Genomic DNA, 26646 nt, shown 5'->3' with positions numbered 1-26646 from the left:
GGTGTTTTTGTGAACATACCCATTTCACTTGGGTAAGTACTCAGAGTGGAATTTCTGGTCATAGGAGAGATGCACGTTCATGTTTATGAGGAATCACAAAATAGTTTCCCAAAACATAATTGCCGCATTTTCTGTTCTTACTGGTGATGCTTCATATCCTCACCAACACTTAGTGTTGTCTGTTTTCTTGACTGTAACCATCCCAGTGTGTATGAAACGGTATCTGAATGGGATTTTCATTTGCATTTCCCTGGTGACTAGTGATATTGACAAATTTTTATCTGTAGACAGGCCATTCTTCTGTCTCCTTAGTAAAGTATCTCTTCAAGACTTTGGCCAATTTTAAAAATTGGGTTGTTCATCTTTTTACTATTGATTTATAGACATTCTTTATATATTCTGGATAAAGTCCTTTGTCTATATACTGTGAATATTGTTTTCTCAGTCTGTGGCATGTCTTTTTCCATTTTTAAATATTGTGTTTTAATAAAGCCCAATTTATCAAGTTTTTCCATGAAGGGCTAGTGTTTTTGTGTCCTATCCAAATCTGCCTATCCCCAACTTAGGAAGACATTTTGTTTTCTTCTAGAAACCTTATGATTATGGGGTTTTATCTCTAGGCCTAAGCTATGAATTAAGTTTTGTGGAATTAGATAGGAGTCAGTGTTCATTTTTTCCACATAAACAACCAGCTGTCCCAGACATATTAATGCCATGTTGACCTGGTTACCACAGCTTTACACTAAGTCATGAAGTCAGCATAAGTTCTGAAATTTTGTTCTTCTTTAACATGGTTGCTTTAGTAAATTGGGCCCTTTGCACATGCAAACTTTAGAATCAGCTTGACAATTTCTGCTAAGAGAAGAAACCCTCCTGAGATTGGGATTGGGATTGGGATGACATCACATCCACAGACTGATGTAGGGAACTGGACTCTCTACCTACATGGAGTCTTTCAATGCAAGAACATTGCATATCTCTTGGATTATTTGGGTCCTGCATATCTTTTATTAGATTTATTCCTAGGCATGTTATGTTTTTTGATCTGTGACTGGAGTTTTCTTTGTGGGAAGGTTTTGATTACAAATTCAATTTGTTTGGGGGTGCCTGGGTGGCTCATCAGTTAAGCGTCTGACGTCGGCTCTGGTCATGATCCCAGGATCCTGAAGCCCTGCCATCAGACTCCCCGCTCAGCAGGGAGTCTGCTTCTCCCTCTCCTCTGCCCCTCCCCCTGCTCAAGCTCTTCTCTCTTTCTCTCTCAAATAAGTAAATAAAATCTTTAAAAAAAAACAAATTTAATTTGTTTAACAGATATTGGGCTATTCAGATTTTCTAGTTGCTCCTTTTTTTTGAGAGAGAGAGAGAGAGAGCACACATGGTGGGGGGGCAGAGGGAGAGAGAGAATCTTTTTTTTTTTTAATTTTATTTTTTTTATTCTTATGTTAATCCCCATACATTACATCATTAGTTTTAGATGAAGTGTTCCATGATTCATTGTTTGTGCATAACACCCAGTGCTCCATGCAGAACGTGCCCTCCTCAATACCCATCACCAGGCTAACCCATCCTCCCACCCCCCTCCCCTCTAGAACCCTCAGTTTGTTTTTCAGAGTCCATCGTCAGAGAGAGAGAATCTTAAGCAGGCTCCAGGCCCAGTGCGGAGCCCCATGCAGGGCTTGAGCTCATGACCCTGAGATCATGACCTGAGCCAAAATCAAGAGTTGGATGCTTAACTGACTGAGCCACCCAGGTGCCCCTTCTATTGTTCTTATATCAGTTTTGTTAGTGTGTTTTAGGGAATTTGTCCATTTCATTTAAATTGCTTAATTTATTGAAATTCATTCTTAATATTTTCTTACTACCCTTTTAATGTCTGTAAGATCTGTAATGATTTTAAATCTCTTGTGTCAGTAATTTGTATTTTTCTTGATCAAAATTGCTAGGGGTTTATCAGTTTATTAATCTTTTCGAAGAACCAAATTGACTTTGTTGATGATGTTTATTATTTTACAGTTTTAAACAATATCATTGATTTTTTTCACTTTTGTTTTTATTTTTTTTCTTCCACTTACATTGGATTTAATCGGCTCTTTTCCCCTAGTTTCATAAGGAGAAACTGCACACTTTCTTCTTTTCATAGCTCACTGGGACTTAGTACTGTCTTTTCTGCTAATAAGGACTTGGAAGTTACCAGTTCCCTCTGTTCTCATCATGACAAGGGCATAGATTTGTGTAGTTTCACGCATTCATGTTGTTTTACATCATTTAGAAGTGAGGGTATTTGGGTTTAAGTGGCTGCCATTTTCCTAGAATGCCTAGAAATCTTCAATATCAGTAATTTAAAAGCTCTTAGAAATTGATATTTATAAAACCCTAACAGAAAAATTAGCACATGATATGCACAGGCAGTTTACCAAAGAAGAACTACAGGTTAACAGTGAATGTATGAGAGCTCATTAATATCAATCCCATTAAAAGTCAAAGAAATAAAAATTATAATAATGGTAAAAAATTTATCACTTAAAAAATGGCAAAAATTTAAAAAGAAAGAAAAAAAGGAAGAAAGAAAGAAGAAAGAAAGAAAAAGAAAAAGAAAAAGGGAAAGGAAAGGAAAGGAAGAAAGAGTATCCCACATAGTCAATAATTAAGGGAAATAAGTATTGTGATACATTGCTAATAACCACAAACTATAGAAGTTAATTTAAAGTCTCTAAATGTCTGTATTTTAAAGACACAAATTGAAATATTTATGAATTCCACTGTCCGGGTGCCTCCCTCACCTCCAGCTTCTGCACTGACCAAGTAGAGTTACAACCTCCTGCCCCATGGAGGTGATGCGGAATTGAATGAGCTACTTCATGTAGGGCACTTGACACTCATGAGGACCTACGCAGCATGAACTGTCACTTTCTTTATCATAATGATGATGATGGTGGGAAGGAGGAAGAAGATAATAGATGGGTGGGTAGATAGATGGAAGAAATGCTCATTGATCATGCAATCCAGTGGCTGTGCTCCCCTATGCACCTTCACTACTGGTGATTCTGGGAAGCCATTGCGGGATGGGGCTGAAAAGCTTGCTTTTCAAATAAAGACTTGAAATCGGGCACAACACAGTCATGTGCCCTAATTTTCTACACACACACACACACCCAAAAATTATGGGTACAACTGAGATTTAATAATTATAAAAATATGAATAATATACACTAACAAATGGATGCACTGATAGAAAATATTTTAAGAAGCTATAATTGATATAGGAAAAAAATTAAAAACCTGGATATGCTAACAACCATTACATAAATTGATATGGTGCTAAAATCTGCCCCTTTTCACTTGTCCTCTCCCCAAAATGTGCCCAAGCTGGATGCTCTTGGAAATGAAACCAAACTTTCAAAGAGCAGATTATCCTTGCCTTAAAAAAAGTGGGTTCAGGAAATGGGAAAGAGGGAGAGGGGTCTGACTCATTTCTGGTGATCTTGACACCAAAATAAGGAGAGATGCTCATAGACTAGCTTTTCCTTAAATATAGATGAATATCTCCTAAGTGAAATGAGTCAATCCCAAGAACATATTTAAAACTATGATAAGGCGGGGCGCCTGGTTGGCTCAGTCATTAAGCATCTGCCTTGGGCTCAGGTCATAATCCCAGGGTCCTGGGATCGAGCCCCGCATCGGGCTCCCTGCTCCGCAGGGGGCCTGCTTCTCCCTCTCCCTCTCCCGCTGCTTGTGTTCCCTCTCGCTGTGTCTCTCTCTGTCAAATAAATAAATAAAATCTTTGAAAAATAAAAAATAAAAAAATAAAAAATAAATAAAATTATGATAAGGCTTACCCCATAATACACAAGAACGATTCATCATCAGAAATCTATCACCAAATTCGCCACATTAATAAACAAAAGAAATTTTATGTGATTATTTCAGTAGATGTAGGAATAGCACTTGATGGAGTTCAATATTTCTTCATGATAAAAACTCTTAGGAAAACCAGAACATAGGCTGGAAGACAGTACGTGAACAGAGAAAGTCCACGTAGGTGAAGTAAGGTTCCTGTTATGTCTCAGATACTGGTGGAGTCTCATCTTGTCATGAAGATATTTATATTTTGTAAACCACGAGTTTTATAATCACTAGAAAAAGAACACAGTCTTGAGGCTTATAAATGATGACCAAGTTCCCCTGTCATCTGCTAACTTGGGACCTGTTGCAAAATTGTCATAAATAAATTAAAAGTGGGTGTTTCTGAAGTTTATGAATACAGACTACAAAACAAGAGTGCAGCAAAAACAATGCTTGCACTTTCTCATTGTGAGGATTTTGAGAATGTATGCAGGAGCCAATTTGAGTTCTTGTCTCTTCTAGTCTCTCGATGGCTTTGCCCTGGTCGTGAGTGCAGAAGGCATGATATTTTATGCTTCAGCAACAATCGTGGACTATCTGGGCTTCCACCAGGTAAACACAGCTCTTCGACCTGCTATGCAGTGGGTTCCACTGTCTTACACGTGCTTACTGTCTTCCAGCCTTAAACATCTGCAAAATCGGGCTTTTCTTATCACAGAGCTTTTCTCAGGTAAGGATTTTCACACCCCAGCTTTGTCTAGGGTTCCAGGTCGTACAAGAGATGTGACAGTGTCCAGGGTGTCACAAGTGTACGGGGCAGTGAATTTTGCTGGCTGTGCCCCCACCACGCATCTCACATTCAGGTGAGGAGCTGGTGAGCACCAGGGCGCCTCTCCTTGCTGCAGCATCACTGTCTGGAACCTCAGATTTGGGGCACATTCAGGAAATAGCGTGTTCTGGAAATGCCCTTCTTGATTCACAGATAATTCATTTGGTCCGTTACCCCAGGCCTGCCCAGACTGGATGATTCCAGACATTGGGGCAGGGCTCTGGGGTTGAGACCCATCAAACACTGGGATCCTCCCCCAAGAAAAGGTGCAGTAAAACCCCCCACCCATGGCCCAGGGAGGGCAAAGGAAACTTCTCTGCCTGGCCTCTGTTCCCAGAGGGAATGAAGAGAAATCCAAAGCTTGAGCTGGAAGTCCAAATCCAAATTCACACTCTTGCAAAGTGCAGGCCCCCTAGTCCAGAGCTAGTGGTGGACAGGCGAGATCTCGGGGCCTCAGGGAAACACAAATGTGACCCTTCAGCAGCAAGGCCACAGCCATCCTCATAAAGATATCCCCTCTGAAGAGGGGTTCAGCATGCAAAATTATGAACACACTCCATTCAACATACAAATAGCCGGATTAGAGAGAGAACAAAATACAACTTTGAAAAATGAGGCACACAGTGTGTCTGTCAGTCAGCGTCCTGTTTGGAGGCAGAAATTGTGAAGTGATTTGAGTGGCTTAATATAAAGAATGGATGCAAGTTTAGTATAAAGATCATCAACTAGTAACACAGGAGCACAGAGGGTGGAGCCCTCAGGAGGCCGGGCGCTCCAGCAAGGAGCACTTTCTGGAGACACCCTTACTGGTGAGGGTGAAGCCACGGCCCCTGGGTGATGGAGAGGTCAGTGAGGTGCCCCAGGCCAGGGCTAGCCAGCAGGAAACTGCCCACTGGGATGCTGGCTAGACTCTCGGGGAGGCTACCCATGGCAGGGAGTCCTGGGCTGGGTGTGGCCGGCACTCGAGGGGCCCGACCTCCCTCCTACAGTGCCGGGAGTACCTTTGCCAGCAGAGGGGAAATGTGTGCAGGATCCGGGATCAGAGCCAAGTGATGAATGAAGCTTAGAGGCAGTACATGGAGTTAATAACAAAAATCTCACTGGATGGGTGGAAGACCCAGGGCGTGACCAGAAGCAAAGGGTGGTGGAAGCCAAGATCAGAGAATGTGGGTCCCTGACACATGTGAAAATTCAAGTCGGCCTGAGGCCCCTGAAGCTGATTGGAGCATTTGATCTAATTTCCATGAAAACTGTCACTTTGACTCATTTCCAAAACTGAAGTGGCTGTCATTATGCAGATGATTCTGAGAAGCAATTCCTCTTACACCCACCTCTACATTTGCTTTCCTACCACCTGAACCCAGGACCAAATGGCTGACACACCCTGTCCTGACCAGGCCTCTTCCCTGCCACTGGCTCTTCCACAGGACAGCCTGTGGTGATAGCCGACCACGTGGCCTGGGTCGGCCCCTGCAGCACATGGAGGTGTGGCCCCGGCAAGGACCCCACAGATACGGCCAGCGTGTGGCGAGTAGATGAAGTGTGGTGGGCGTGACCTCCAAGAGGCACTCCTGGGGCTGCCCTGTCAGGCCAGGGGGTAGAGCCTCAGCTCTGCTCTCTCTGAGCCTCCTTTTCCTCCTCCACATACAGAGCACTGGGCAGAGCATTAGCCACCTGGTGACAGTCAGGGGGAAGCATCCGCACCACCAGCCCTGCTGCAGGGGAGGCTGCCCGTTGGCTGCTCGTGGCAGTGGGTGACGATAAGGCTCCCATCACTGTGTCCTTGTGTCTATCTCCACCTCCTGAAGACATGTGGGGCAGGTGTCAGGAGATCTGAAGTGGTGGGGAATGCATCACCCACCCCAGACAGATGAGCTCCTGGAGTGGCGGACTGAGGCCTTTCCTCCCCGCTTTAGCCTTCTGCACGTGCTCTCAGGGTTGCCAAGCTCTCTGGCCATAGGGCCCCCTCGTGTGACACAGAGCTCAGGGGCCCCCTGATAGCTGGTGCCAGGCTGTGGACATGATATGATTCCAGCCCCCAAATGAGGAAGCCTTTTTTTGTGTGTCTTTTTGATTGCATGTGCAGGGTCAAATCTAGGAAAACATGGTCTGGTCCGCGTTTTCCATGGTCAGAATTCCCTTCAGCTCCTATCACTGTCTGCTGAATTGCCCTGTGAATTCTCCAGACACATCCAGAGCTGCCTGCCTTCAGCCAGAATCTGGGGGTGGCTTTGGTAATAAATGCAAGTGTCCTGAGGAGCAGCTTTGGTCCCAGGTCTAAACTTACTCCCTGGATTCTCTATTTTCTTGGAGCTTGGTTATTTTCTACCAAGTGTTAGACGTAAAATAAAGTTTGCCTTTTATTATGAGGAAATGGTTTCCAAATGCCATTAAATCAGGCATTGCCTCGATGCAAAATATTTCGGGAAAATATTAGAACAGCTTTGTGCTGTTGTGAGCTTCTTGTGCAAAATACTTAACAAAAGTCGGGAACTGATTATTTTAGTATGTTCAGGTTCAGGAGTCTTTGTGATGAACAAGTAGGTTTTAGATGCATATTTTAGTTGCCATCTACATTTATTAATTCAAGAGGTGGTCCATTCCCTCAAAGACCAGCAGTTGGGGGCAAACTGTCCCCATGTGAACCAGGGTGAGGGCACTGGAGCAGTCAAGAGTCCCACAGGCTAGGTAACAGATGGGTACACAATTTGCACAAAAAGTAAAGATGACAACTGCTGGAATGAGGTTTGTAAAAGTTAGTAATAATTTTATTCTTAACTCCGTAAATGATGGTTTAGAACTAAAATAAAGGCTGGCTTTACTTGATCAAAGCTGTGTTTGTTTTTCCACTATTTGTTTTTTGCCCCACTATTTGAACAATTACTATATTACTCTCTCCACTCCTTGTCACATTTCCCCACCATTTATTTTTCTTGACCTTGCTTTGTAGGGAGCAGACTCTGGGAGATTAAGGGAGACTAAGGGCAGTCAGTCATGCCACACTAATTATTATACCTTTATTCCCCCAACCTAAAAAATACTCACATTTATATGTCTTCAAATTTGTCTGAGTCAGAAATATCTTTTCCAGTATTATTATGCCCCCCCCCAGTTGGTCTGCCTCCTGTTTTGGTTAAACCACAGATCCCCTCTTGCATGTTAATTCTACACATCCCTTCCATTAATTAACTAAGGTGTGGGGAGACATGAACAGGGCATCCAGGGACACCCACCTTTCTGGGATTCTACAAAGTGTGGGGTCACCCACCAAAGCTCACAAGAGAATAAATGAATGACAGTGCCTGTTTATTAAGTCGCCATGGGAACTATGACTGCCCCGTGCTCAGAGGTCAGCATGGTCTTTTCCTTTCATCAAAACTATAGAAGGGAAAATGCCATCCATCTATAGCAGGACAGAAGAACACTGAATTCCCAGTAATGAGTCAATCAAGTGGTATGCAGTACCTCACAAGAAAATAGAAAACATTATTTATAGAATTTAAAGAAGAACCAGACAAACAGAAGGATATGCCATATTTGTGAATTGGAGGGCTCCAATTATCATTATAAAGATGTCAGATCATGTTACAGAGGTAATGACATAAAAACCGAGCAGCTTTTCTAGGTGGAAATGGACAAGCTTTGGGGAATGCAGAGAGCTGAGACTATCTAGGACCATCCAGAGAGGATAAGGGGGCAAGAGTGGTGATTACTGGGGACTTAAATGCTGGACACAAGACTTCCTGTAAAACCCAGCTGCTGGGACAGTGTGGGATCGGCACAAAGGTTGACGAACAGACTCACAGACAGAACTGGAAGCTCAGGGCAGAAGCTCAGTGTGCACAGGTGTGGGAGTTATAACAGAGGGGGCACTGCCTGGTGGTGGGGAAATGGTGGTCTTGTCAACAAATGGAGGTGGGTGAACTGGATCCACATGGAAAAGAAATGAATCCTGACTCTTACCTCACACCATGCACAGTAAATATCAGGGGATGGTAGAAGTTTCTAGAAGCTTCAGGACAGAGTTAGGAGATCGGTGAGGAATGATGAGGGCAACATCCCACCCATGAGGAAAGACTGATGAATCGGCTGCGTTAGATCCACTAAGAGAGCAGGAGGGCAGGCCAGGGAGTGATGATGTTGGCAGCAGAGCCCACCCAGTAGGGGACCCATGTCCAGAGCAGCTGAAGAACAGGAAAATCAGCAATGGAACTGGGGGAAGGACAAAACAAGGCAATACATGCACGCCCACATGACATGTGTAACATGCACACACTTGCACTTGAAGACCAATAAATATGTGAGAGATGCACAGCTTCACTGGGCTTTATGACAGGCAGTGAGACAAAAACCACAGTGAGAAACGGCGGCTCAGAAAAAGAAGGCTGGGAACGCTACATGCCAGCCAGAATGTAAAGCGACTGGCCTGGCACGCGCCGTGGCGGTGGCATACTTGTCCACTCACTCGGGAAAGGTGCTTGGTGTGGTCTACTAAGGCTGGCCCTTGGCCACCCCCGGCCCACCCAGGTGTGTGCCCAACGAGAGGCACTCAGACACAGTAGTGGCGTGTGGAAGGGGCCAAGTGGGCTAATCAGGTGGAAACACTCACCCTGTGGGCACGAGAAACTGCTGCCACACACACAGCATGGGTGAACGTTACAATTGTGACGTTGAACAAGAGGACAGACATCGAAGAACAGCGTTCCATTTACAAACATAACCAGCCTACGCACGCGTCGTCTGCACTGTGGCCGCCGCCTTGGAGGGAAGGGGGCTCTGAGAAGCTTTTGTGTCCTGTTTCCTGATCTGAGTGTTGGTTACACTGAGAACTCACTCCTCTGACTGTATGCTTTTGATTTGGGCACTTTTCAGCCTATATGTCACATGGAATCTCAGTATTACCATTATTAGGAAAGTGTCCCTGTGGGAAGGGCACTCGTGATCACAGGGCCGCCGGGTGAGGTACGAGCAGGCAGGTGAGCGGGGAGCCACCAGGTCTTGAGCTGGAGGGAAAGCCTAGTGCGTCCACTTTCACTCTGAGTTGGTTTCTGCCCATTGGCCCAAGTTCATGTCCAGGGCTTGTGACCTTAGACGACAACGACCAAGGACAACAAGCAGTCTGACCTCTCTGACCACTTCTTTCTCTGAAAACCCAGGCTCTTTGAGCTAAGGGATGCACTGGTGACCGTAGCACAGCTTTCAAGTCATGATCATGATCCTTTTCTACCTTCCTGCTGTTGTATCTCGTTTGACGTCTGGGGTCCCAATGAACCCTCACCATGGAGTTACAGGCAAGAGTACAACTCCTTGAAAACATGGTAGGTCTCATCCAGGCTGGGTGAGTCTACTGGTTACTTTCTCTAAAAGTAACCAATTTCTGGTCTTGATTTTTCAGGAACTTTCCCTCCATCTAATTATTGTAATGATCCTGTTGGGAAATGACGCAACTTAGAAATGGCCCATTCCAAAGAGATCACTAACGGCACCTGGCAGCTTATGCAGGTGTTGTTGGGCCAGGTTCTCAGTGTGGATAATGGGCGACAGCTTTGAGTTAAGGGAAGGTAAGGAGGAGACATGCACCGCCCTCTGAGAACGCTTCTGCCGACGATCGCAACGGTCATGTTCCTCGGAAACCGGTCTCTGTAGCTCCCAGTTGTGGCCTCTGCGCCCTGAAGTGCAGCTTCTCAGTGTAGACCTGGTGCCTTCGAGGGTCGGCCTCTGTGTTCAGGGCTCAAGTAGGTGGAAGGACAAAGGACCAGAGAGGGTGGGAGACCAGCAGGTCCTTGTGGCATCGTAGAAAGCAGCAGCAGCCAGGCCTGGAAGTGCTGGGATGAAGGAAGTCACTGGCCAGGAGGCCTGGCCAGGCTCTCATCTGCTCTGATGGTTCCCAGCTCACCTGGCAGCTCCTGTCTCACCTTGTGACTCTGGTCTCACCTGGCAGTTCCCACCTCACTTCTCAGGGATGCTTTCCTAATAAACTTTTGTGATAGGACGAAAAGTGCCCACATCACAAACACACAGCTTGATGAGCTCTCGGGAGTCCTGGAGAAAAGTGAGTATCCTGGACCCAGAAGGTGTTTGGTCTCTGAGCCTCCTGCTCTGTCCCCCAAGAGCACTGCCTGGGTGAGTGGGAGGCTGGGGGCTGGGGGGCCTCGCATGAGTCAGATGCCAAACTCCTGCCTTTCCCATGAGACATCTTTAGAGGGCAGTGAGTGAGACAGGTTTTGCAATTATTAATCACTGGAATAAAAAGCATGCAGATTCACTGAGTTTAAAACAATGTTGCAATGTTGCAGACGGATGTGATGCACCAAAACATTTACGACTATATCCACGTGGATGACCGCCAGGACTTCTGCCGGCAGCTCCACTGGGCCATGGACCCTCCCCAGGTGGTGTTTGGGCAGCCCCTGCACTCAGAGACAGGTGGGTCTTTGGGTCTTCTGTGGGTCTAACCAAGACTTGGAGCAGTTCGTGTAAACATGTGGATGCCTCTGAGAAATTTCCATCATGCTTCCTCATCTGCCTTTGCTTCACGTTGAATGCAGCGCCTGGCATTTCTCTCCTTCGGGGACCCCCTCCCACACACCCCTCCCCTCTCCAGGGGTCCCCACTCAGCTCTCTGGCTCCTGAGTGCATGTGGCTTGGCTGGGGCATGAGACCACTTCACAAGAAGCTACGGTACTTGTCTCTCATTTTGCAAACTCCCCCTCAAGATGCACATCTTTCAGGAAATTCCTTTGGCCCATATTAGATTTACCTGAAAAAAGGCCTAAAGATTATTGTCTGCTCAGAGACACTGCCCCTTGTGGGCAAGGCCCCCTGCAAGGGGTTTCCTCCAGGTCTGTGGCCCCTGCCCCATCACGACACACGCGGCAAGCACCCATCTCCCTGAGAGGTAGTGGAGCAGACGGGAGATCAAGGGGAGGGGGTGGTGTCCCCTGGGGGGGGTCCCAGCTCTTCCACACACTTTCCCCAAAGTTGTAAACAATTCAAGAAAAGCTTCTACCACAATCTCAGGTAACAGCATGATTTACCTCACAAAGCTGGGTGAAAAAGGAAAGCCAGGTGCTAATATGCAGCATCATTTTATGAAGCTCAAAACAAAACTGGACAACAGATTCATAGTCATACATGCAGTGGGACTGAAACGGTATTTTTAAGGGCAAAGAACAATGAAGGCAAAATTTGTCAGAGCAACTGTCTATCGGGATGGGGGTGGGCGGGGAGCAGAGACAGATGCCAGTGGCACTCAGTGGAACACACATGCACGTGTCTGTGCGTGCATGGGACGGGGCAGGCATGTGGCGGGGGCATGTGGGGGGTGGGGGATGGGTGTGTGTGGCAGGTGTGTGTGTGCATGTGGTGGGACAGGTGTATGTGTAAAGGAGGGCATGTGTACGAGGGAGTGGGTGTGTGAGGGTATGTGGTGGGGCAGGTGTGTGTATGGGCATGTATGTGGCAGGATATGTGTGGGGGGTGTGTGTGCATGATGGGATGTATGTGTGATGGTGTGTGTATGCATGGTGTGTGTGTGTGTGTGGCAGCATGTGTGTGAGGTGGGGTGTGTGTGTGTGTTTGGCAGTGTGTACATGTGAGGTGGTATATGTGTGTGAGCTGGTGTGTATGTGAGGCAGGGTGTGTGTGTGAGTGTGTGAGATGGGGTGTATGTGGTGTATGTGTGAGGTGAGGTATGTGGAGTATGTGTGAGGCAAGCTGTGTGGGGTGTGTGTGTGCATGGAAGGATGTGTGTGGTGGGGTGTGTGTGAGGCAGGCCGTGTATGTGGTGGTGTGTATGTGAGTTGGGGTGTGTGTGGTGGGCTCTGTGTGTGTGGTGTGTGCGTGAGGCGGGCGCTGTGGTAGAGTGTGTGTGGTGGGGTGCGTGTGAGGCGAGCTGCGTGTGTGGTGGTACGTTTGTGTGTGTGTGTGAGTGTGAGAGGCAGGCTGTGTGGAGATGTGTATATTAGTTGGGGTGTGTGTGAAGTGGGGTGTGTGTGAGGCAGGCCGTGTATGTGGTGGTGTGTATGTGAGTTGGGGTGTGTGTGGTGGGCTCTGTGTGTGTGTGTGGTGTGTGCGTGAGGCGGGCGCTGTGGTAGAGTGTGTGTGGTGGGGTGCGTGTGAGGCGAGCTGCGTGTGTGGTGGTACGTTTGTGTGTGTGTGTGAGTGTGAGAGGCAGGCTGTGTGGAGATGTGTATATTAGTTGGGGTGTGTGTGAAGTGGGGTGTGTGTGAGGCAGGCCGTGTATGTGGTGGTGTGTATGTGAGTTGGGGTGTGTGTGGTGGGCTCTGTGTGTGTGTGTGGTGTGTGCGTGAGGCGGGCGCTGTGGTAGTGTGTGGTGGGATGTGAGTTGGGGTGTGGGGGGTGGTGTGGGGGGTGGGTTCTGTGATTTGTGTGTGGGGGGTGGGGTGTGTGTGAGGCGGCGTGTGTGAGGCGAGCTGTGTGTGTGTGCGTGTGAGGCGGGCTCTGTGTGGGAGGTGTTCGTGAGGCGGGCTGGGTGTGGGGGCGGCGGCGCGCACGCTGGCACGCGGAGGGCGGTGGTGTGGGGCGGCGTGCATGTGCGAACGCGTGTGCACGCGGCAGGGTGGGGGGGGGTCCGGCGGGCTGCGCGGGGGTGGCGGCGCGAGTGGGTCGCGGGCGGGCGGTGGTGGTGTGGGAGGCCCGCGTGTGTGGCCGCGCATGTGTGGCCGTGTGCGGCCGGACGCGCGCGCGAGACGCTGTGCGGCCCTCGGAGCCCCTCGGCGCCCACTCACCGCCTGTCTCTCCGCCGCGCCCCGCGCCGGTGCCGTCGCGGCCGCAGAGGACGCCGTGCTGGGGCGGCTGCTGCGCGCGCAGGAGGCAGGCGCGCGCTCGCCCACGGACTTCTCGGCCTTCCTGACGCGCTGCTTCGTGTGCCGCGTGCGCTGCCTGCTGGACAGCACCTCGGGCTTTCTGGTGAGTGCGCGCCCCCTGGCGGCCAGAGGCGCGCGTCGCGCGGAAGGGCTTGCGGGGGCGGGGGCGGGGGCGGGGGCGGGAGCCGCCCGTGAACGTCTGCGCTCGCTCAGCGAGACCCTCGTGGAGACGTTTGGCCGGCGCAGTCCGCAGCCGGGCGTGCGCCTCGGCTTCTGCGCAGGCTGTTGGTTTCAACCTCTGGTCTTGCCGGCTGCGCTTGGGGTTTCCATCTCCCAGCCTCTTGGGGCCCCTGGGGAGAGGCGGGAGGGGCGGGCCCCAGCCCACCCAGACCTCAGCGGGCCTCGCCTCCCGGGGTCGGGGGGGGGTTCCGCTGCTGCGGCGCCCCCACCCTCATGTGCCGCTGCCGCAGACCAGCACCATGACCTCTGCCCCCGGACTCCCAGGCCTTTCGTCATCGGCGGCCCCACCTGGACTGGGGGCCCCCAGGAGCCTCTCTCGCGCCTTGACCTTGGGGTCCTGCTGGGGGTCCACAGGAGGGACACGCCCTCAGCGTTCCGCTGGGCTGCACTGGGCTGGGGATCTCCAGTGGGTGCGCAGCCTGCGTTGCAGGAAGGGTGAGCAGAGGACAGTGGGCATTCCTCTGCATCGTCTGCCAAGTGGCTCTGAAGACAGGGAGCCCTGGGGAAGCCCCCACGGCCCAGTGTGCGCGGAAGAGGCCCTCGCCGGTCAGCACGAGCTCTTGGGCATCCCGCTGCTGGCTTGTCCCGTACACGCGAGCTTCTCTCCACTTTGTTGAGTCATGCGGGCCTCTTCCGGCCCAGGGCCTGCTGTGGGCAGCACCGTGCGGAGCGCAAGCCCCAGAGCTTCCCTACTGCTCTTTGAGTGGCCTTCGGGAAATGCACACCCAAGCCATTCCACATCCAAGTCACCTGAGGGTCCTGGGCTGAGCAGCAGGCTCTTGAGATCAGACCACAGGTGGGGCTCAGTGCGGAGAGGCCTCATCCGCCGCAGGGTGGCGGTACTTTCCATTAACCCTCTCCTGTTGGCGGGTCTTTTATTTTTTTTTAATAGAAACTTTGCTCATATGTAATACACATCCAGTCATTTCAGAAGAGCAGAGAACAAAATACAAAAATGTCCTCCTTTGCATACCCAGGCCCCTTTCCGGATATCAGCACCCCAGTACTGTCCTTCCTGAAGCTCTCCTCACCTGGCCTCCCCAGTTTTCTGTTCTGCCCTGACCAGTGTGAGAGGGCTGAGCTTGTGGTGTTCTGTGGACTCTCCCCAGGACTCAGGACCCTCTCTGCCTCCACATGTGCTCCCTGAGCCTCACCTGGCTGACCCCTCTCCAAACTGGAGGTCCTCAGAGGAGACGCTGCACTTTCAGAGTCCCATGTCACCCACTCTGCCAGGTTGCTCTACATTTGCCCAGAGTGATGGCAGCTTAGGAAATCACTCCAGGCTGCCTCTCGGTGGTCATGTGTCATTTACGGCAATATTTTGGCCTCAGCCATCTGGCAGTGCAATGGCAGCTTCATGTTCCCCGGATTTATTCTACTGATTTAAGGGGACAGTGAAGAAGGTTGCTGGTGGGTGATGGTGGGAATGTCTCTGGAACCAGCTCTGAAGACCCAGGAGGCTCAGCCTTACAGCAGAGGCATCCCACGCTGCGCATTTCTGCAGGCCTTTCCGTGCACACCAGGACCTTCACAAGAGAAATAGCTTTTTATTTGCACTATGGTCCCAGATCTGCTGCCACCGTGCATACAGTGATGGCTCATCTTTTATTTAGGTGATTAGTTGACCATAAAGTCTTTTATTTTGATAATATTTTGTTCTAAATTTTATGGAAACTAATATAGTTACTATTTATTGGCTTATAAGGAATGTCCACTTTTTTAAATTGGATAACCAATTCCTGGAAATTGGAAATTCTTATTTTCAGATGACAAAGTTGGAGGGATTTTTACTATACAATCAAGCAGAAATTAGAATATAGGTTAAAATGAAATGGTATAAAAACAATGCACTGAGTAGAGGAAACAAGCAAAAGAAATTTGTCTGAAAATGTTTGATTATACTAATTCATGAAATTCGTTACTGCACACACTAGAAAGGGCCCAGGCATTCAAAAGGAATGCACTGGGAACAGGCAAGTGCGCATGACTTATGGCTCTTCCTGGCATTCCCCTGTGACTCTGTGGAAGCCACCCTCTTTCCACAGTCAGGTCAAAGTGGTGCTCCTGTTCAGACCGGCTCAGGCCACCCGTGAGAGCCCATTGTTACATCAGGAATTTAGAGGCCTGTTGACATTTAGTTGGTAGCTTGAAATCAGCCATGATGGGAATATTTCCACCAAAGAAATTGACAAACATTACAAATCAGGTCTTTTTTTCTCTGGAGAGCTGGGTGTACCTTGAATTCTCCACACCAAGAATGTGACTGGCAAGCAGTAGGTGTTTTGCAAATGTTTGTTCATTCAGTAAATCCATACACAAATGGGGAGATGGACAGATGGATGATGGGAGGATGGGGGGATGGATGGGGGTAAATGGATGGATGGAGGGATAGATGGGTGGATGGATGGATGGATGGATGGGTGAATGAGGGACTGGGTAGATGGATGGATGGATGAAGGGATGGATGAATGTGTGGATGAGGGGATGGAGGATTGGAGGGATAAGGAGAGAGACGACCACATTGTGGGGTCATTCTTTCATCAAGGGCACGAATACCCTGAAGGCACTTAGTAATTTAGATTAGCTTTTCTACTGTAGAAAGATCTTTTCTTTTATCACAAACTCCTAAATTACACTATATACTCTAGATAAAATCAGGTTGTCCCTAAGCTTTATCATCATAAATGAAGAAATGACAATTCTGAAATAGAGAGTTAAAGCTGGAACAGCCCTCCGAGATTAAGGGTGGCTGATGGCTCTGCCATCTGCTCGTGTCCATGCACAGTAGCACTCACTGTGTGAGGTTCCCACACCTGCACACCCACGAGTACACACATGAGCACATGCTTATCAGTTAAAAGAAATTACTGAAACTGCAGAGAAACTGTGAATCGCTCTGAAGGCCCTGGGATGGTCCACATCCCCAGTAGGCCAAGCATGGACGAATTGTTGGTTTGTGTCTCCTTAGTGACTCAGGATAAGATTCTTCTCCACATTTCTAATCCTGAGAATGTGGGTTCTGCATTCTTGGATGGTGTCGCTAATTCGTTCTGTGGACGCTTCTTCATTTCTGTCTTTAAAACACCAGACAATGCAATTTCAAGGAAAACTAAAATTCCTGTTTGGACAGAAGAGGAAAGCGCCGTCGGGGACTGTCCTGCCCCCTCGGCTCTCACTGTTCTGCATCGTGGTGCCTGTCCTCCTACCCTCCGTGGCGGAGGTGAAAATGAAGAGCGCATTTTTGAGGGTGAAGCACAGGGTGGACGTCTCAGCCTCTATGGACACAAAGTGAGTGAGAGTCCCCTTAGGAAGCAGCCACGCTCACTGCTGCTCCCCTGTCCCCGCTCCCCCATCCCTGCTACCCCGTCCCTGCTCCACCATCCCTGCTCCCCCGTCCCTGCTCCCCCATCCCTGCTCTCCTGTCCCTGCTCCCCCATCCCCACTCCCCTGTCCCTACTCCCCCATCCCTGCTCCCCTGTCCCTGCTCCCCCATCCCTGCTCCCCCGTCCCTGCTCCCCCATCCCTGCTCTCCTGTCCCTGCTCCCCCATCCCTGCTCCCCCATCCCCACTCCCCTGTCCCTGCTTCCCCGTCCCTGCTCCCCCTTCCCTGGTCTTTACAGATATGACCAGAGGATGGGTAGGGACCAGAATGCACTATAGGGAGCTCTGACTCTACGGCCTGTTGGCCTGGATTTGAGTCCTAACACTGACATCTGCTAGCGAGGTGGTCTCAAGGAAGTCACTTAAGCCTTGTTTCTTTCTCCTGAAAATAATGAAACAGTACCTATGAGGATGAGTTTGCTTAGAATTTAAGGTCACAAGCTCTGTGATTTCTGTGTGTGCTCGCTGCCCTTTGAAAGATGGTTTACTGTTCACTAATTTAGTGTTCTGGGTGAGTTTATGGAATGTAACTAGTGGAAATCACAAAAATTGACTATATTTTCATTGTGGGCATCCAGAAAAAAACAAAAAAAAACCCAAACATTTATGTGTATGTCTACTTTCTGAAGCAAATTCATTAACCTTTTATTGGCATGATAAGTGATGTGAATTGGAGTTTTTAGCAGATCTGTAGCTGAGGAAAGACTTACAAGCTGTAAGGAATTAAAAAGCGTCTTCTTTCCTGGGCATGACAGTGACACCACCAGCTCGGTGTCAGTTCCTACCAGCAGCACAAACTTACCTACATGTATTTTCCTATTATCTGTTCTTCACAGAGCGAGAGCTGCTGTAAGTCCGTGTGAACCAGAATTCCACGGGAAACCCGGTTACTTTGCAGGTACTTTTCTAGATGCACTGTCTCCTGTGTTTTAGTTTTATTTTTATTTTTTTAAAAGATTTTATTTATTTATTTGAGAGAGAGAATGAGAGAGAGCATGAGAGGGGGGAGGGTCAGAGGGAGAAGCAGACGCCCCGCTGAGCAGGGAGCCCGATGCGGGACTCGATCCCAGGACTCGATCCCAGGACTCCAGGATCATGACCTGAGCCGAAGGCAGTCGCTCAACCAACTGAGCCACCCAGGCGCCCCTGTCTCCTGTGTTTTAAAAGGGTGAAATGTGTCTGTGTCCCTCTGGGGGCTCTCCCTGCCCCAACGCTGTGGTTCATTCCTCCAAACCCAGGCTGGAGGGTGTGGGCGTCTGCGCTGAGCACCCCTCCCTAAATCCTCACAGGGAGGAACAACGGAGAAAACATTCCAGTGCTCAGGACACAAGCGGATGCGGGACGCTGGGCCCGGGTTCCAGCCAGGGCCCCATGTGTGTGCCTCAGAAACGGCCCCGACCTCGTTTCTGACCCTGAGGGGGCTGCAGGGTAAGTGGTGCTCTGGCGCTGGCTCGAGGAGGAGAAGAGCCACTGGCTGCCGGTCTGGTGGCCTTGACCAGGACAGGTGAGCCTGGCTCCTAGGGGAACATGCGGGTACACATGGAGCACACCCAAACATGCATCCTACCCCGGGAGCTGTCCATACACGTCTGGGCTGTGCCCAAGGCTGCCAGGACGCTCCACCTGAAGCCTGGACCCTGGGTGACCACCCTGTCCCCTGCCCTCACCCGCACTCAGAAACCCTCTCCTCTCCCTCCTCCCGCAAGCCCCCACTGCAGGTCCTGACCAGGAGGTCTCCTCCTGGAGGACCGACCTGGCTGCGTGGCAGGGCTCCACCTCATCCTCCTGGGCACTGTCTCCCCTGTCACCTCAAGTGTTGTGGGCACAGCAGCATGCGTGCCAGTGACAGGCCAGCTCATAGAAACTGCCAGAAAGGGCATCTATCTGCCCCTGCTTCCGGGCGGGTGTGTCTGACCCTTGACATACGACGTGGGCCTCATGGAGATGCCTCCCCGCACATGCCACTCCCTGCACCCCCACCGCACCCCTGGGCCCGCAGAGCTCTGCATGGGCGTCCAGCAGGCCGTGGGAGGGTCAGTTACGGGCGAGGAGGATGCTGGCCCCAGGGTCATAGGGCTGCTGGGGTGTTAAAAACGAGGGTGGCAGGAGCACATAGCCACACTTGCAAGTTCAGCCAGGATCATACTAACTTAATGCCTTCCCTTAGAGACCCCACCCAAGGGGGTCAGATGACCAGATCCCTGCTCTGTCTGACAGGCTGTCTCCTCTCTGCAGGGACAGGGCAGGAGACGAGCACGGGAGGGTGCCCGGCGGCTCCTCGGGAGCCAGGGGGCGGAGGGAGATACATGCATACAGTTGCTGCTTCGAGGCACCGGGACCTGTGAAGCACCTGAGCTGGATGACAGGGAAACATGGCCAGGATGGGGATACCAAGCTGAAGCTGGAGCCCAGCAAGAGTGACCCGTTCTCCATGCGTGCTGTGTCCCTTGGTTCCTGCGTGCCCTGCCCAGGTGTTCAGGGTGCCGTCCACACCGGTGGGGTAACTGCTTTCAGGAATTCACCCAGCTGTCACCCAGGAAGCCATTCTCCCAGTGCCTACACCAGCCGCACCAGCAGAGCTTTGCGGGACAGCGATCAGGGCCAGGTGCACTCTCCACCCAGCTGCCCCTTCCCTCAAGGGAGCCTGGACAGTGGGCTCCCTCAGCCCAGAGGGCAGCGTCTCACAGCAGTGGGCCATTCCATCGAGGACACCAAGTTTCGAGGTGGGCCAATGCCCTCAGGAGCTCTGTGCAACCCCATCTTGTCACTTGATGTGCCCATCAAGATGGAGAGTGACTCTGGGTCTGAGGATGCAGCAGATGGCTACGCCATGTCCCCAAGCCAGGTGTGGCTGGGGGCCAGTGGTGTGGCCAAGAGACAGCTGGTCACGTTTCCTACCAGGATGCACCTGAAAACAGAGCCGGAAGCCAGGCACCACCTGTATGCTCCGCACCTGGGGCACAGCTTGCTGGAGGCCCACCCGAGTGGCAGGGCTCCGCTCAGACCTGGCAGGGAGCTGGCCCCCTTCCACCCCGCACACTGTGCGTGCCTGGAGCGTGTGCAAGGCCTTCCTGAGCCAGATTGTCCCCACCACTTCTGTGCACAGGGCCACCAGCCCCCTGCACTGGGCCGTGACTGCAGAGCTCCGGGGACTGCGCCCATCGTCAAACGAGAGCCCCTGGACTCACCGCTATGGGCCAGTCACAGCCAGGGCGGGGTGCCTGGAATGTTCCCCAAAAGTGCCGTGGCAACTCTGATGCCTCCCAAAGCGCCTGAGTGTGCTTTCCTGCCATGAAGTGGGGTGTTTGTAAAAGCTAGCCTCTGTCCACACTCAGACTCACCGCTCAGCTGGGATGGCACATGCAGGATCAGAGCCTTTCTTCCGCACCGCTGCATGAGTTCAGTCCCCTGGTAGGAGTGGGCAGCGTGTGTAATGGCGTAGTCTGTATTTTGTCAAGTGTCATGCAAGTTCTTCAGTGCAAAGTGGGCTTAAGTCTGTTCAAGTATGACCGTATTTCTCTTTGAAGGATTAAAAGTTTTCAGAAAGTGGCCGGAGTGAGCCGAGTCAGCCTGGCAGGGCATCCCCCACTCTGAGAGGCAGTGGGCTCCTGGCCGACTGGCAGTCATGCCGTAGTTCCCAGGGGTCTGCACGCCCACTTCCCGGAGGATTGACGCCTCTGTGGAACGGACTGCAGACAGCAGGCACACCCTGCGTGTGAATTAGGGATTTAATTCTCTTGAGCCACAGGTGCCATGCCCCCATTCCTGGAAGGAGTCTGGACGGTTCCAGGCAGAAGAGGCTGTGTGTGCTGGGGTCCTGTGTGCTGGGGGTGCTTCTCAACCCCCCAGCGGAGTCTGAGGCCATGCCCAGGTGCAAATGGACAGGATAATGTCCCGCTCCTCCTGGAAGTCTGTCTGGCGTTTTTAATGGGCCTCTGAAGGTGGTTCATGCTAATCTGTCTCCAGTACGTGGTGAACCTCGAGTTTACAGAGTCTGGGTTTGGAAGCAGAGAGAAGGACAAAATGTAGAGAAAAGAGGTAGAAAGTCAAGTTGTCCATGGGGGCTGTGTATCGGTTTTCAGATGAGAATTCCAATCACCGCCTAAGGAAGAATTATTAGACACAAGACGGACAGGAAATGTTTTCTAGGAAAACCGTAAAGGTCATACACTCTGACCATAGAAGACCTGGATGCGAAGGCGTAACTCAGAACGTGGACGTCTCCCACAGTCACCACCAGAGATGGACCCCCTGCCCCACGCTAGTGCACTTGGTGTGGGGTGTGCCATCAGGTGTGAAGGCCACCGCCAAGCCCGCCTGTCCCATGGTGGACCCGCTCCTGCTCCTCAGGGACAAGAGCATCTGTCCCTAAAGTCACCTCCACCCGGAAGTCTCGGGAGGCGGCAGGAGCCCCCGGGCCAGGACTTGCTGCTCCACCATTGGTACGTTCTGATCTCCAGTGTGGGGCCTGTCTCTCCATCTTCTGTGGCTTCGAAGTGTGAGTCTTCAGCTGAGTTCATGCACTTTCACCTTGTCAGAACTTAGGGCTCGGCCGGTGGACCGGATCTTCTGGACACTTGCGCACACGCTGGGGTTGCCAGCCTTGTGGAAGGGTCCCCCTTGCGGGATGGCAGGAGCTGAAGGCCTCCTCCTGGCACCGACCGAGAAGGTCACCCACTGGAGCCCAGGGCTGGGAGCAGTGTGGTCCCCTGGGGCCAGCCCAGCAGCCTCTCCCCCACTCACCTCGCTGAGGCCTTGCAAAGGGTGACATTGGTGCTGCAATATCCCCACTTCACTGCCAGCATCTCCCCCATCTGTTATGATGGGGGCACAACCACCTGAGGACGCCGGCTGGGGCCCTCGGGCTGGCCCCGGGCCCTCCTCACATGGTTCTCATGCTGAGCACAGCACACCTCTGCTGCCTGAGACATGGGGTGGTCTCAGAATCCTCCTCCTTTCTTCCTGGTTAAACCCGGCACCCGGGTCCCACATGTGACCGTGCACCTCCCTGGGGTCCCCATCCGTGAGGGCACCGACCTCTCACTTCATCCGTGGAGAAGTCACACATCGGGCCGAGGCTGGCTGCAGGACCATGTCCTGAGATGCACTGGAGCTCCCCCAAGTGTAATGCCTGCCCTTCCCACCTCAGGGCCCAGCATACAGGGAGTACTGCATGCATGTAATGTGCAACCCGGAAAACACAGGACGGAAAAGGTGGAATTCAGACATCATTGCGTGTTTGCACACTGTAGCCAGGCCGCAGTGTAACCAAAGAAGAGCTCCAAACAGGAGCCTCAGGGAGCAGCCGTTCCCAAGCACACAGTTGTCGCTGCCCACGAGGACCATGGCACCATGCCGCCCCCTCCCCACAGGCGGCCAGATGCGCAGTTGGCAGGTGGACAGGTCCTGCTTCACTGACAGAGAATTCGACACCTGGAAGTCAGCTCTGTGGGTCTTGTGTTCCGGAGATGCCCATCATCCCCCTGGGCCCCTTGAACACTCCAGGTCAACACCAGCAAAATGTCCTTGAGTCTGTACATGCCCCTCCTAAAAAGGATTGTGTGGGAAGATGATGGAATGTAGAAGGTGCAGATGTGGTCACTTCAGCTTTAAAATGTCATTATCAGTGCTAATTATAGGCTTGTATTTTTTTGTTATCTCATAGCTTTTGCTTATATAGCTAAAAAATATTAAAATCAAATGTAATGTGGGAATGGATGGACAGGAGGAGATGAACACAAGTTACATTTTATATTTTTACAGCTTCTACTGTAGGAAAAAAGTTTTGGACATCTAGACTGACTTGTTGACTTTTTAAAAATGAATACATTTTAATGAAACTTTTAATACCGTTTTCTCAGTGCCTTTAGAAAGAGCCTTCACATATATTTCTGATACTGCGGTTTGTATTAAATATGCAATATTGATATAAAATAAATCACATGTTAAATCATGTTTACCATAAACAGAAATGTCTACTTGATTTTCCAAATGAAGTAACTGTATTTCCTTTAGTTTGTGTTTCTAGTCCTTTACTACTGGCTAGAAGGCAAGAATAAAAGTGAAAATAAACATGCTGGCACCAAAAGTTGCAAGGAGGCGGGATAAGGCTGAGCGCTTGCCATGGGCTTGCTGGGCGCTTCCTCCTCACCCGCCAGTCCCTCTCCTCCTCATGTTGACGGTTGGGGGGCCTCCCCAGGTGCCATTAGGATAGCCCAGACTTGCCCTGTCCTGTAGGGAACGGACACCTGGTCCCTGTGAGTGTGTGCATGTGTTTGCGAGTACAGGTATGTGATTAGGGCGCCCTCATGGCTCCATGACGGGTGGCAAACTTCTCGCTCTGAGCTCACAGGGAGGAACGGGCAAGGGAGCTCTGTGCAGTCTCTTTGTTTCAGGGCACTGATCCCATTCTCATGGCCTAGCGGGAGGGGGACATTCAGGCCACAGCAGCAGCCCACCGGCCCCCACTGGACCTCACGCCCTCCAACAGCAGTGTTGTTGGGCCCCTCTGAGTGCCAGGGCTGTGACAGTGCTGGGGACCCAGCAAGGAAAGAAAGACACAGAGCTCACTGGTGCATGCGCATGGACACAGTGAGCACAGAACCACCTGGTTCTGTAATGCACGGGAAGGGGACAGGTGCCACACTGATGGACTGGAGGAGCGTAGCCCGGGTGGAGGTTTGTGGGCAAGGCCACATGGAAGGTCACACGACAGCAGCCTGCCGGGCTGGGGGTGGCCTGGGCTGGAGTCAGAGGACAAGGAGAAGGTGGGGACAAGGTCCTGGAGGGCCTGCAGGTCACACACAGGCCTGGGAGAAAAGGGATAGAGGAGGGCTCCGTGTGGGAACAGCCATGCGCTGCAGTCTGAGGGTCATGTGGGCTGCAGGGCAGTAGGGCCCCCAAGGCCTTCCTAAGGACACAGGGAGCACCCCCCCCCGACCGGGTCTCTAGCCTGGAGTCCTGCTTGCCCCTTTCTGGTCTCCCCGCACTTGTTTGCCCATCTGGTGGATTTGTCCACGTTCTCTTTGTAGCAGGATAGCAGCATCCCCTCAGTGACGGATTTTCTGTGTCTGTGGCTTGTCTTTTCATTTAAAGATTTTATAAAATACAAGAGTTTAACATTTTAGCATTGCAGTCTTTTTCTTTATGGCTTATGCATTTAGCATCTTCAGAAAAACCTGACAGTGCCTTTGACATAAAGCCCACATTGTCTGATACTAACTAACGCTGGTGCCCCACCAATGTTCTGTGGCCCTGACCGCCCTGTTCCTCCGTGTTTTAGATGCTTTTCTCATAACTGTTGCCTGTTTTAAAATCCATTTACTTGTGCTCTGATGGTTGATATATTTGAATGTATTTTTACATTCCAGGTACATACGTCCTTTGAGGTTTTTCGCCTGCCTTGTGTCCCCACGGGATTGCAGCTCTTTTCTCTGTTCTTTCCCCTATTTGTTTGGAAGTTACGATTCTAGTTCTATTCTTCATGTGTATTTAACAAAGTCTAAGTTGAAACTAATCAAGAGCTCTATTCTCCCAGAACAGACAAGGATCTCAGGGCCTTTAGGACATGCTACTGCACTCTGCTCTTTACTCCAAGGTTGGGGGGCTTCTCTAGAAATATTCCTGGGGTTGCTTTTGTCAAAGGGCTTCAGTGAGAGCTGCTAGGCTGAGGAGGGTGTTAGACCCAAGTGAAGTGCAGGCTCCCAGCTCTGAGTTCTTGGGGGGAGAGGGACTTCCCTGACTCAGGGAGCCCAGGACCTGGGAGAAACTGCTTTTGGGGACTTTGTTTTCCTTGGTCCACTCTTGCACTGAGGATGCATCCTTTGAGCATCCTGGCTTTGTGGAAGAGCCCTGACCCCACACATGGGTGCGAAAGCCCATCCTGGGCATCAGCCCCCTCCCTCCTCACCCATCCTTGCTCTAGGATAGTTTTCCTTCATGCTTTCCTGAGCTTGCTTGGGCTTAGGAAAAGGGTGATTTACAAGGGTGCTTGCTATTTTCATCCAATGTTTTACAGGAGGCTTTCAGTTATTTGGTCTGCCAAAAAGAGAAGTCAAAAAATTTTTTAATCAAGTTCTATTTTTCTAGTTTTAAGGAGAAAAAAACTCCTTTAACAGCCATCCCAATATTAACCATCCTGGCTGAGGAAGTTATTAGGGAGTCCTACCTCCAAACACAATTGTCAATAGCACAAGGCTCCACCTGGGTATGTTAAATGTTGTTATATTTTGAATTAAGCCCTAAAAGCTTTGATAATCTTGGCAAATTTTTTATTAATTTCAAATGCCTTTACAGTTATAGTTTTAAACATAATTTCAACTTTTTGTTTACATTCTTCATTGCTCAATTTAGTAATATATTTTCATAAGTTGCTAGGTACAGATGGGATAGCAAAGGGATCGGCCGTCAGAGTTATTACGCCGAAGTAGCGCCCCTCGTCCGCTGTTCAGCTGACAGCAGACTGGGGGGGGGCTCACACGACTGCATCTTCCTCTCCCACCCTGCTGTGTGCACACACTTGTGCACCCCACTCCACCTTCCTCCCGGTCGGCTCCCATTCCTGACGTGCTCCAGTCTCCTTCCTGTTTGTATGAACTTGGCTGACTTTCGGGAGGTGCTTGTCCCTACAGTCTGGTCTTCGTAACCGCGACAGTGTTCCTTTTCAGCGTGAAGGCAAACAGTGCTTCTTAAACAGGCTAGCCCTGAAATCTGAGTGCCTTCTCACTCTGGGAGTTCTGACCAGTGGGCCTCTCCTCCACACAGTAACTCAGGGACCAGCTTCCTCCCCTCCCTGCAGCTCTGCCCCACCTCACTCCGATCCCGGAGTCCGCCCAGCATCAACTGTGGGGTGCTCCCATGTGGGCTTCTGTCTGTACTCATTAGAAGTGCTGGTCGTGAGGTGTGCTGGTCCTGAGGGCCTGAGTTCATTTTTGATTCCAGAGTGTAACAACAACAGCTCACTAGGAAGCTGCCCAGGAACAGGGGGGTGTTAGACTGACAGTCACATGTGCCTGATTACCAACTGTGCCCCACCTTGTTCATTAATTTACTGAATGTCTGCCCTATGTCAGTCACTGGTCTGGGGAGGAGCTGGGGCTACAGCAAAGGAAACAAAGCCCCTGCCACACTGTAGCAGGAAAGACAGGTATGAGCTGATAAAGACAGAACATCGGTAATGGAAACCACGGGGAATACACAACATGAGGTGGAGTGAGGGAGAGGCGGGGCGGCTCCCTCACAGAAGGAGGCCACAGAGGGTTACAGAGGACACACGAGCAAAGAGACCATAGTGAAGGTGAATCCTGAGAATAGGGCCCAGGAGGAGGTCAGCCTGGGGACACTGAGGGGAGAGGGCAGAAAGCGCTGGAATAAGAGGGGCTGAGTGAGAAGGGGCCCTCCCCACCCCAGCATCACCCCGCTCCACAGAAGCAGTCCTTGGTGCAGGGAACCGTCCTGACAGCCACCCCCCACACCTTGGTAGCAGCCAGGCAGGGATCCCGGCCTGATGGTCACTCCCCCCCAGGG

The 26646-nt window shown here is 50.8% G+C and overlaps 1 protein-coding gene across 14 annotated transcripts in view; it reads left to right on the top strand.

Moving 5' to 3' along the window:
• The window catches only part of AHRR (aryl hydrocarbon receptor repressor), an 80729-nt gene extending 57630 nt beyond the window's left edge, over positions 1-23099 (top strand). For 4 of the 14 annotated variants that reach the window (XM_054505054.2, XM_045863956.3, XM_064596926.1 and 1 more), the window contains 7 exons: positions 4366-4455; positions 10969-11098; positions 13470-13603; positions 16829-17028; positions 17958-18019; positions 18411-18549; positions 19357-23097. In XM_054505054.2, the coding sequence (XP_054361029.2) occupies positions 4366-4455; positions 10969-11098; positions 13470-13603; positions 16829-17028; positions 17958-18019; positions 18411-18549; positions 19357-20416 (1815 nt within the window). In that variant the 3' untranslated portion in view covers positions 20417-23097. Of the gene's footprint in view, positions 1-4365; positions 4456-4523; positions 4574-10384; positions 10725-10968; positions 11099-13469; positions 13604-16828; positions 17029-17957; positions 18020-18410; positions 18550-19356 lie in introns of those variants that run through there. The other 10 variants (XM_054505052.2, XM_064596918.1, XM_064596921.1 and 7 more) reach the window with 7 other exon arrangements.
• The last annotated feature ends 3547 nt before the right edge of the window (positions 23100-26646 follow it).

The sequence above is a fragment of the Mirounga angustirostris genome, unplaced genomic scaffold (assembly GCF_029215605.1).
Source record: "Mirounga angustirostris isolate CCGP_5_RB_7025 unplaced genomic scaffold, mMirAng1.0.hap1 SCAF_7, whole genome shotgun sequence".
NCBI lineage: Eukaryota > Metazoa > Chordata > Mammalia > Carnivora > Phocidae > Mirounga > Mirounga angustirostris.
The sequence above is the reverse complement of the archived record's forward strand: the minus strand, read 5'-3'. Positions and strand labels throughout refer to the sequence as shown.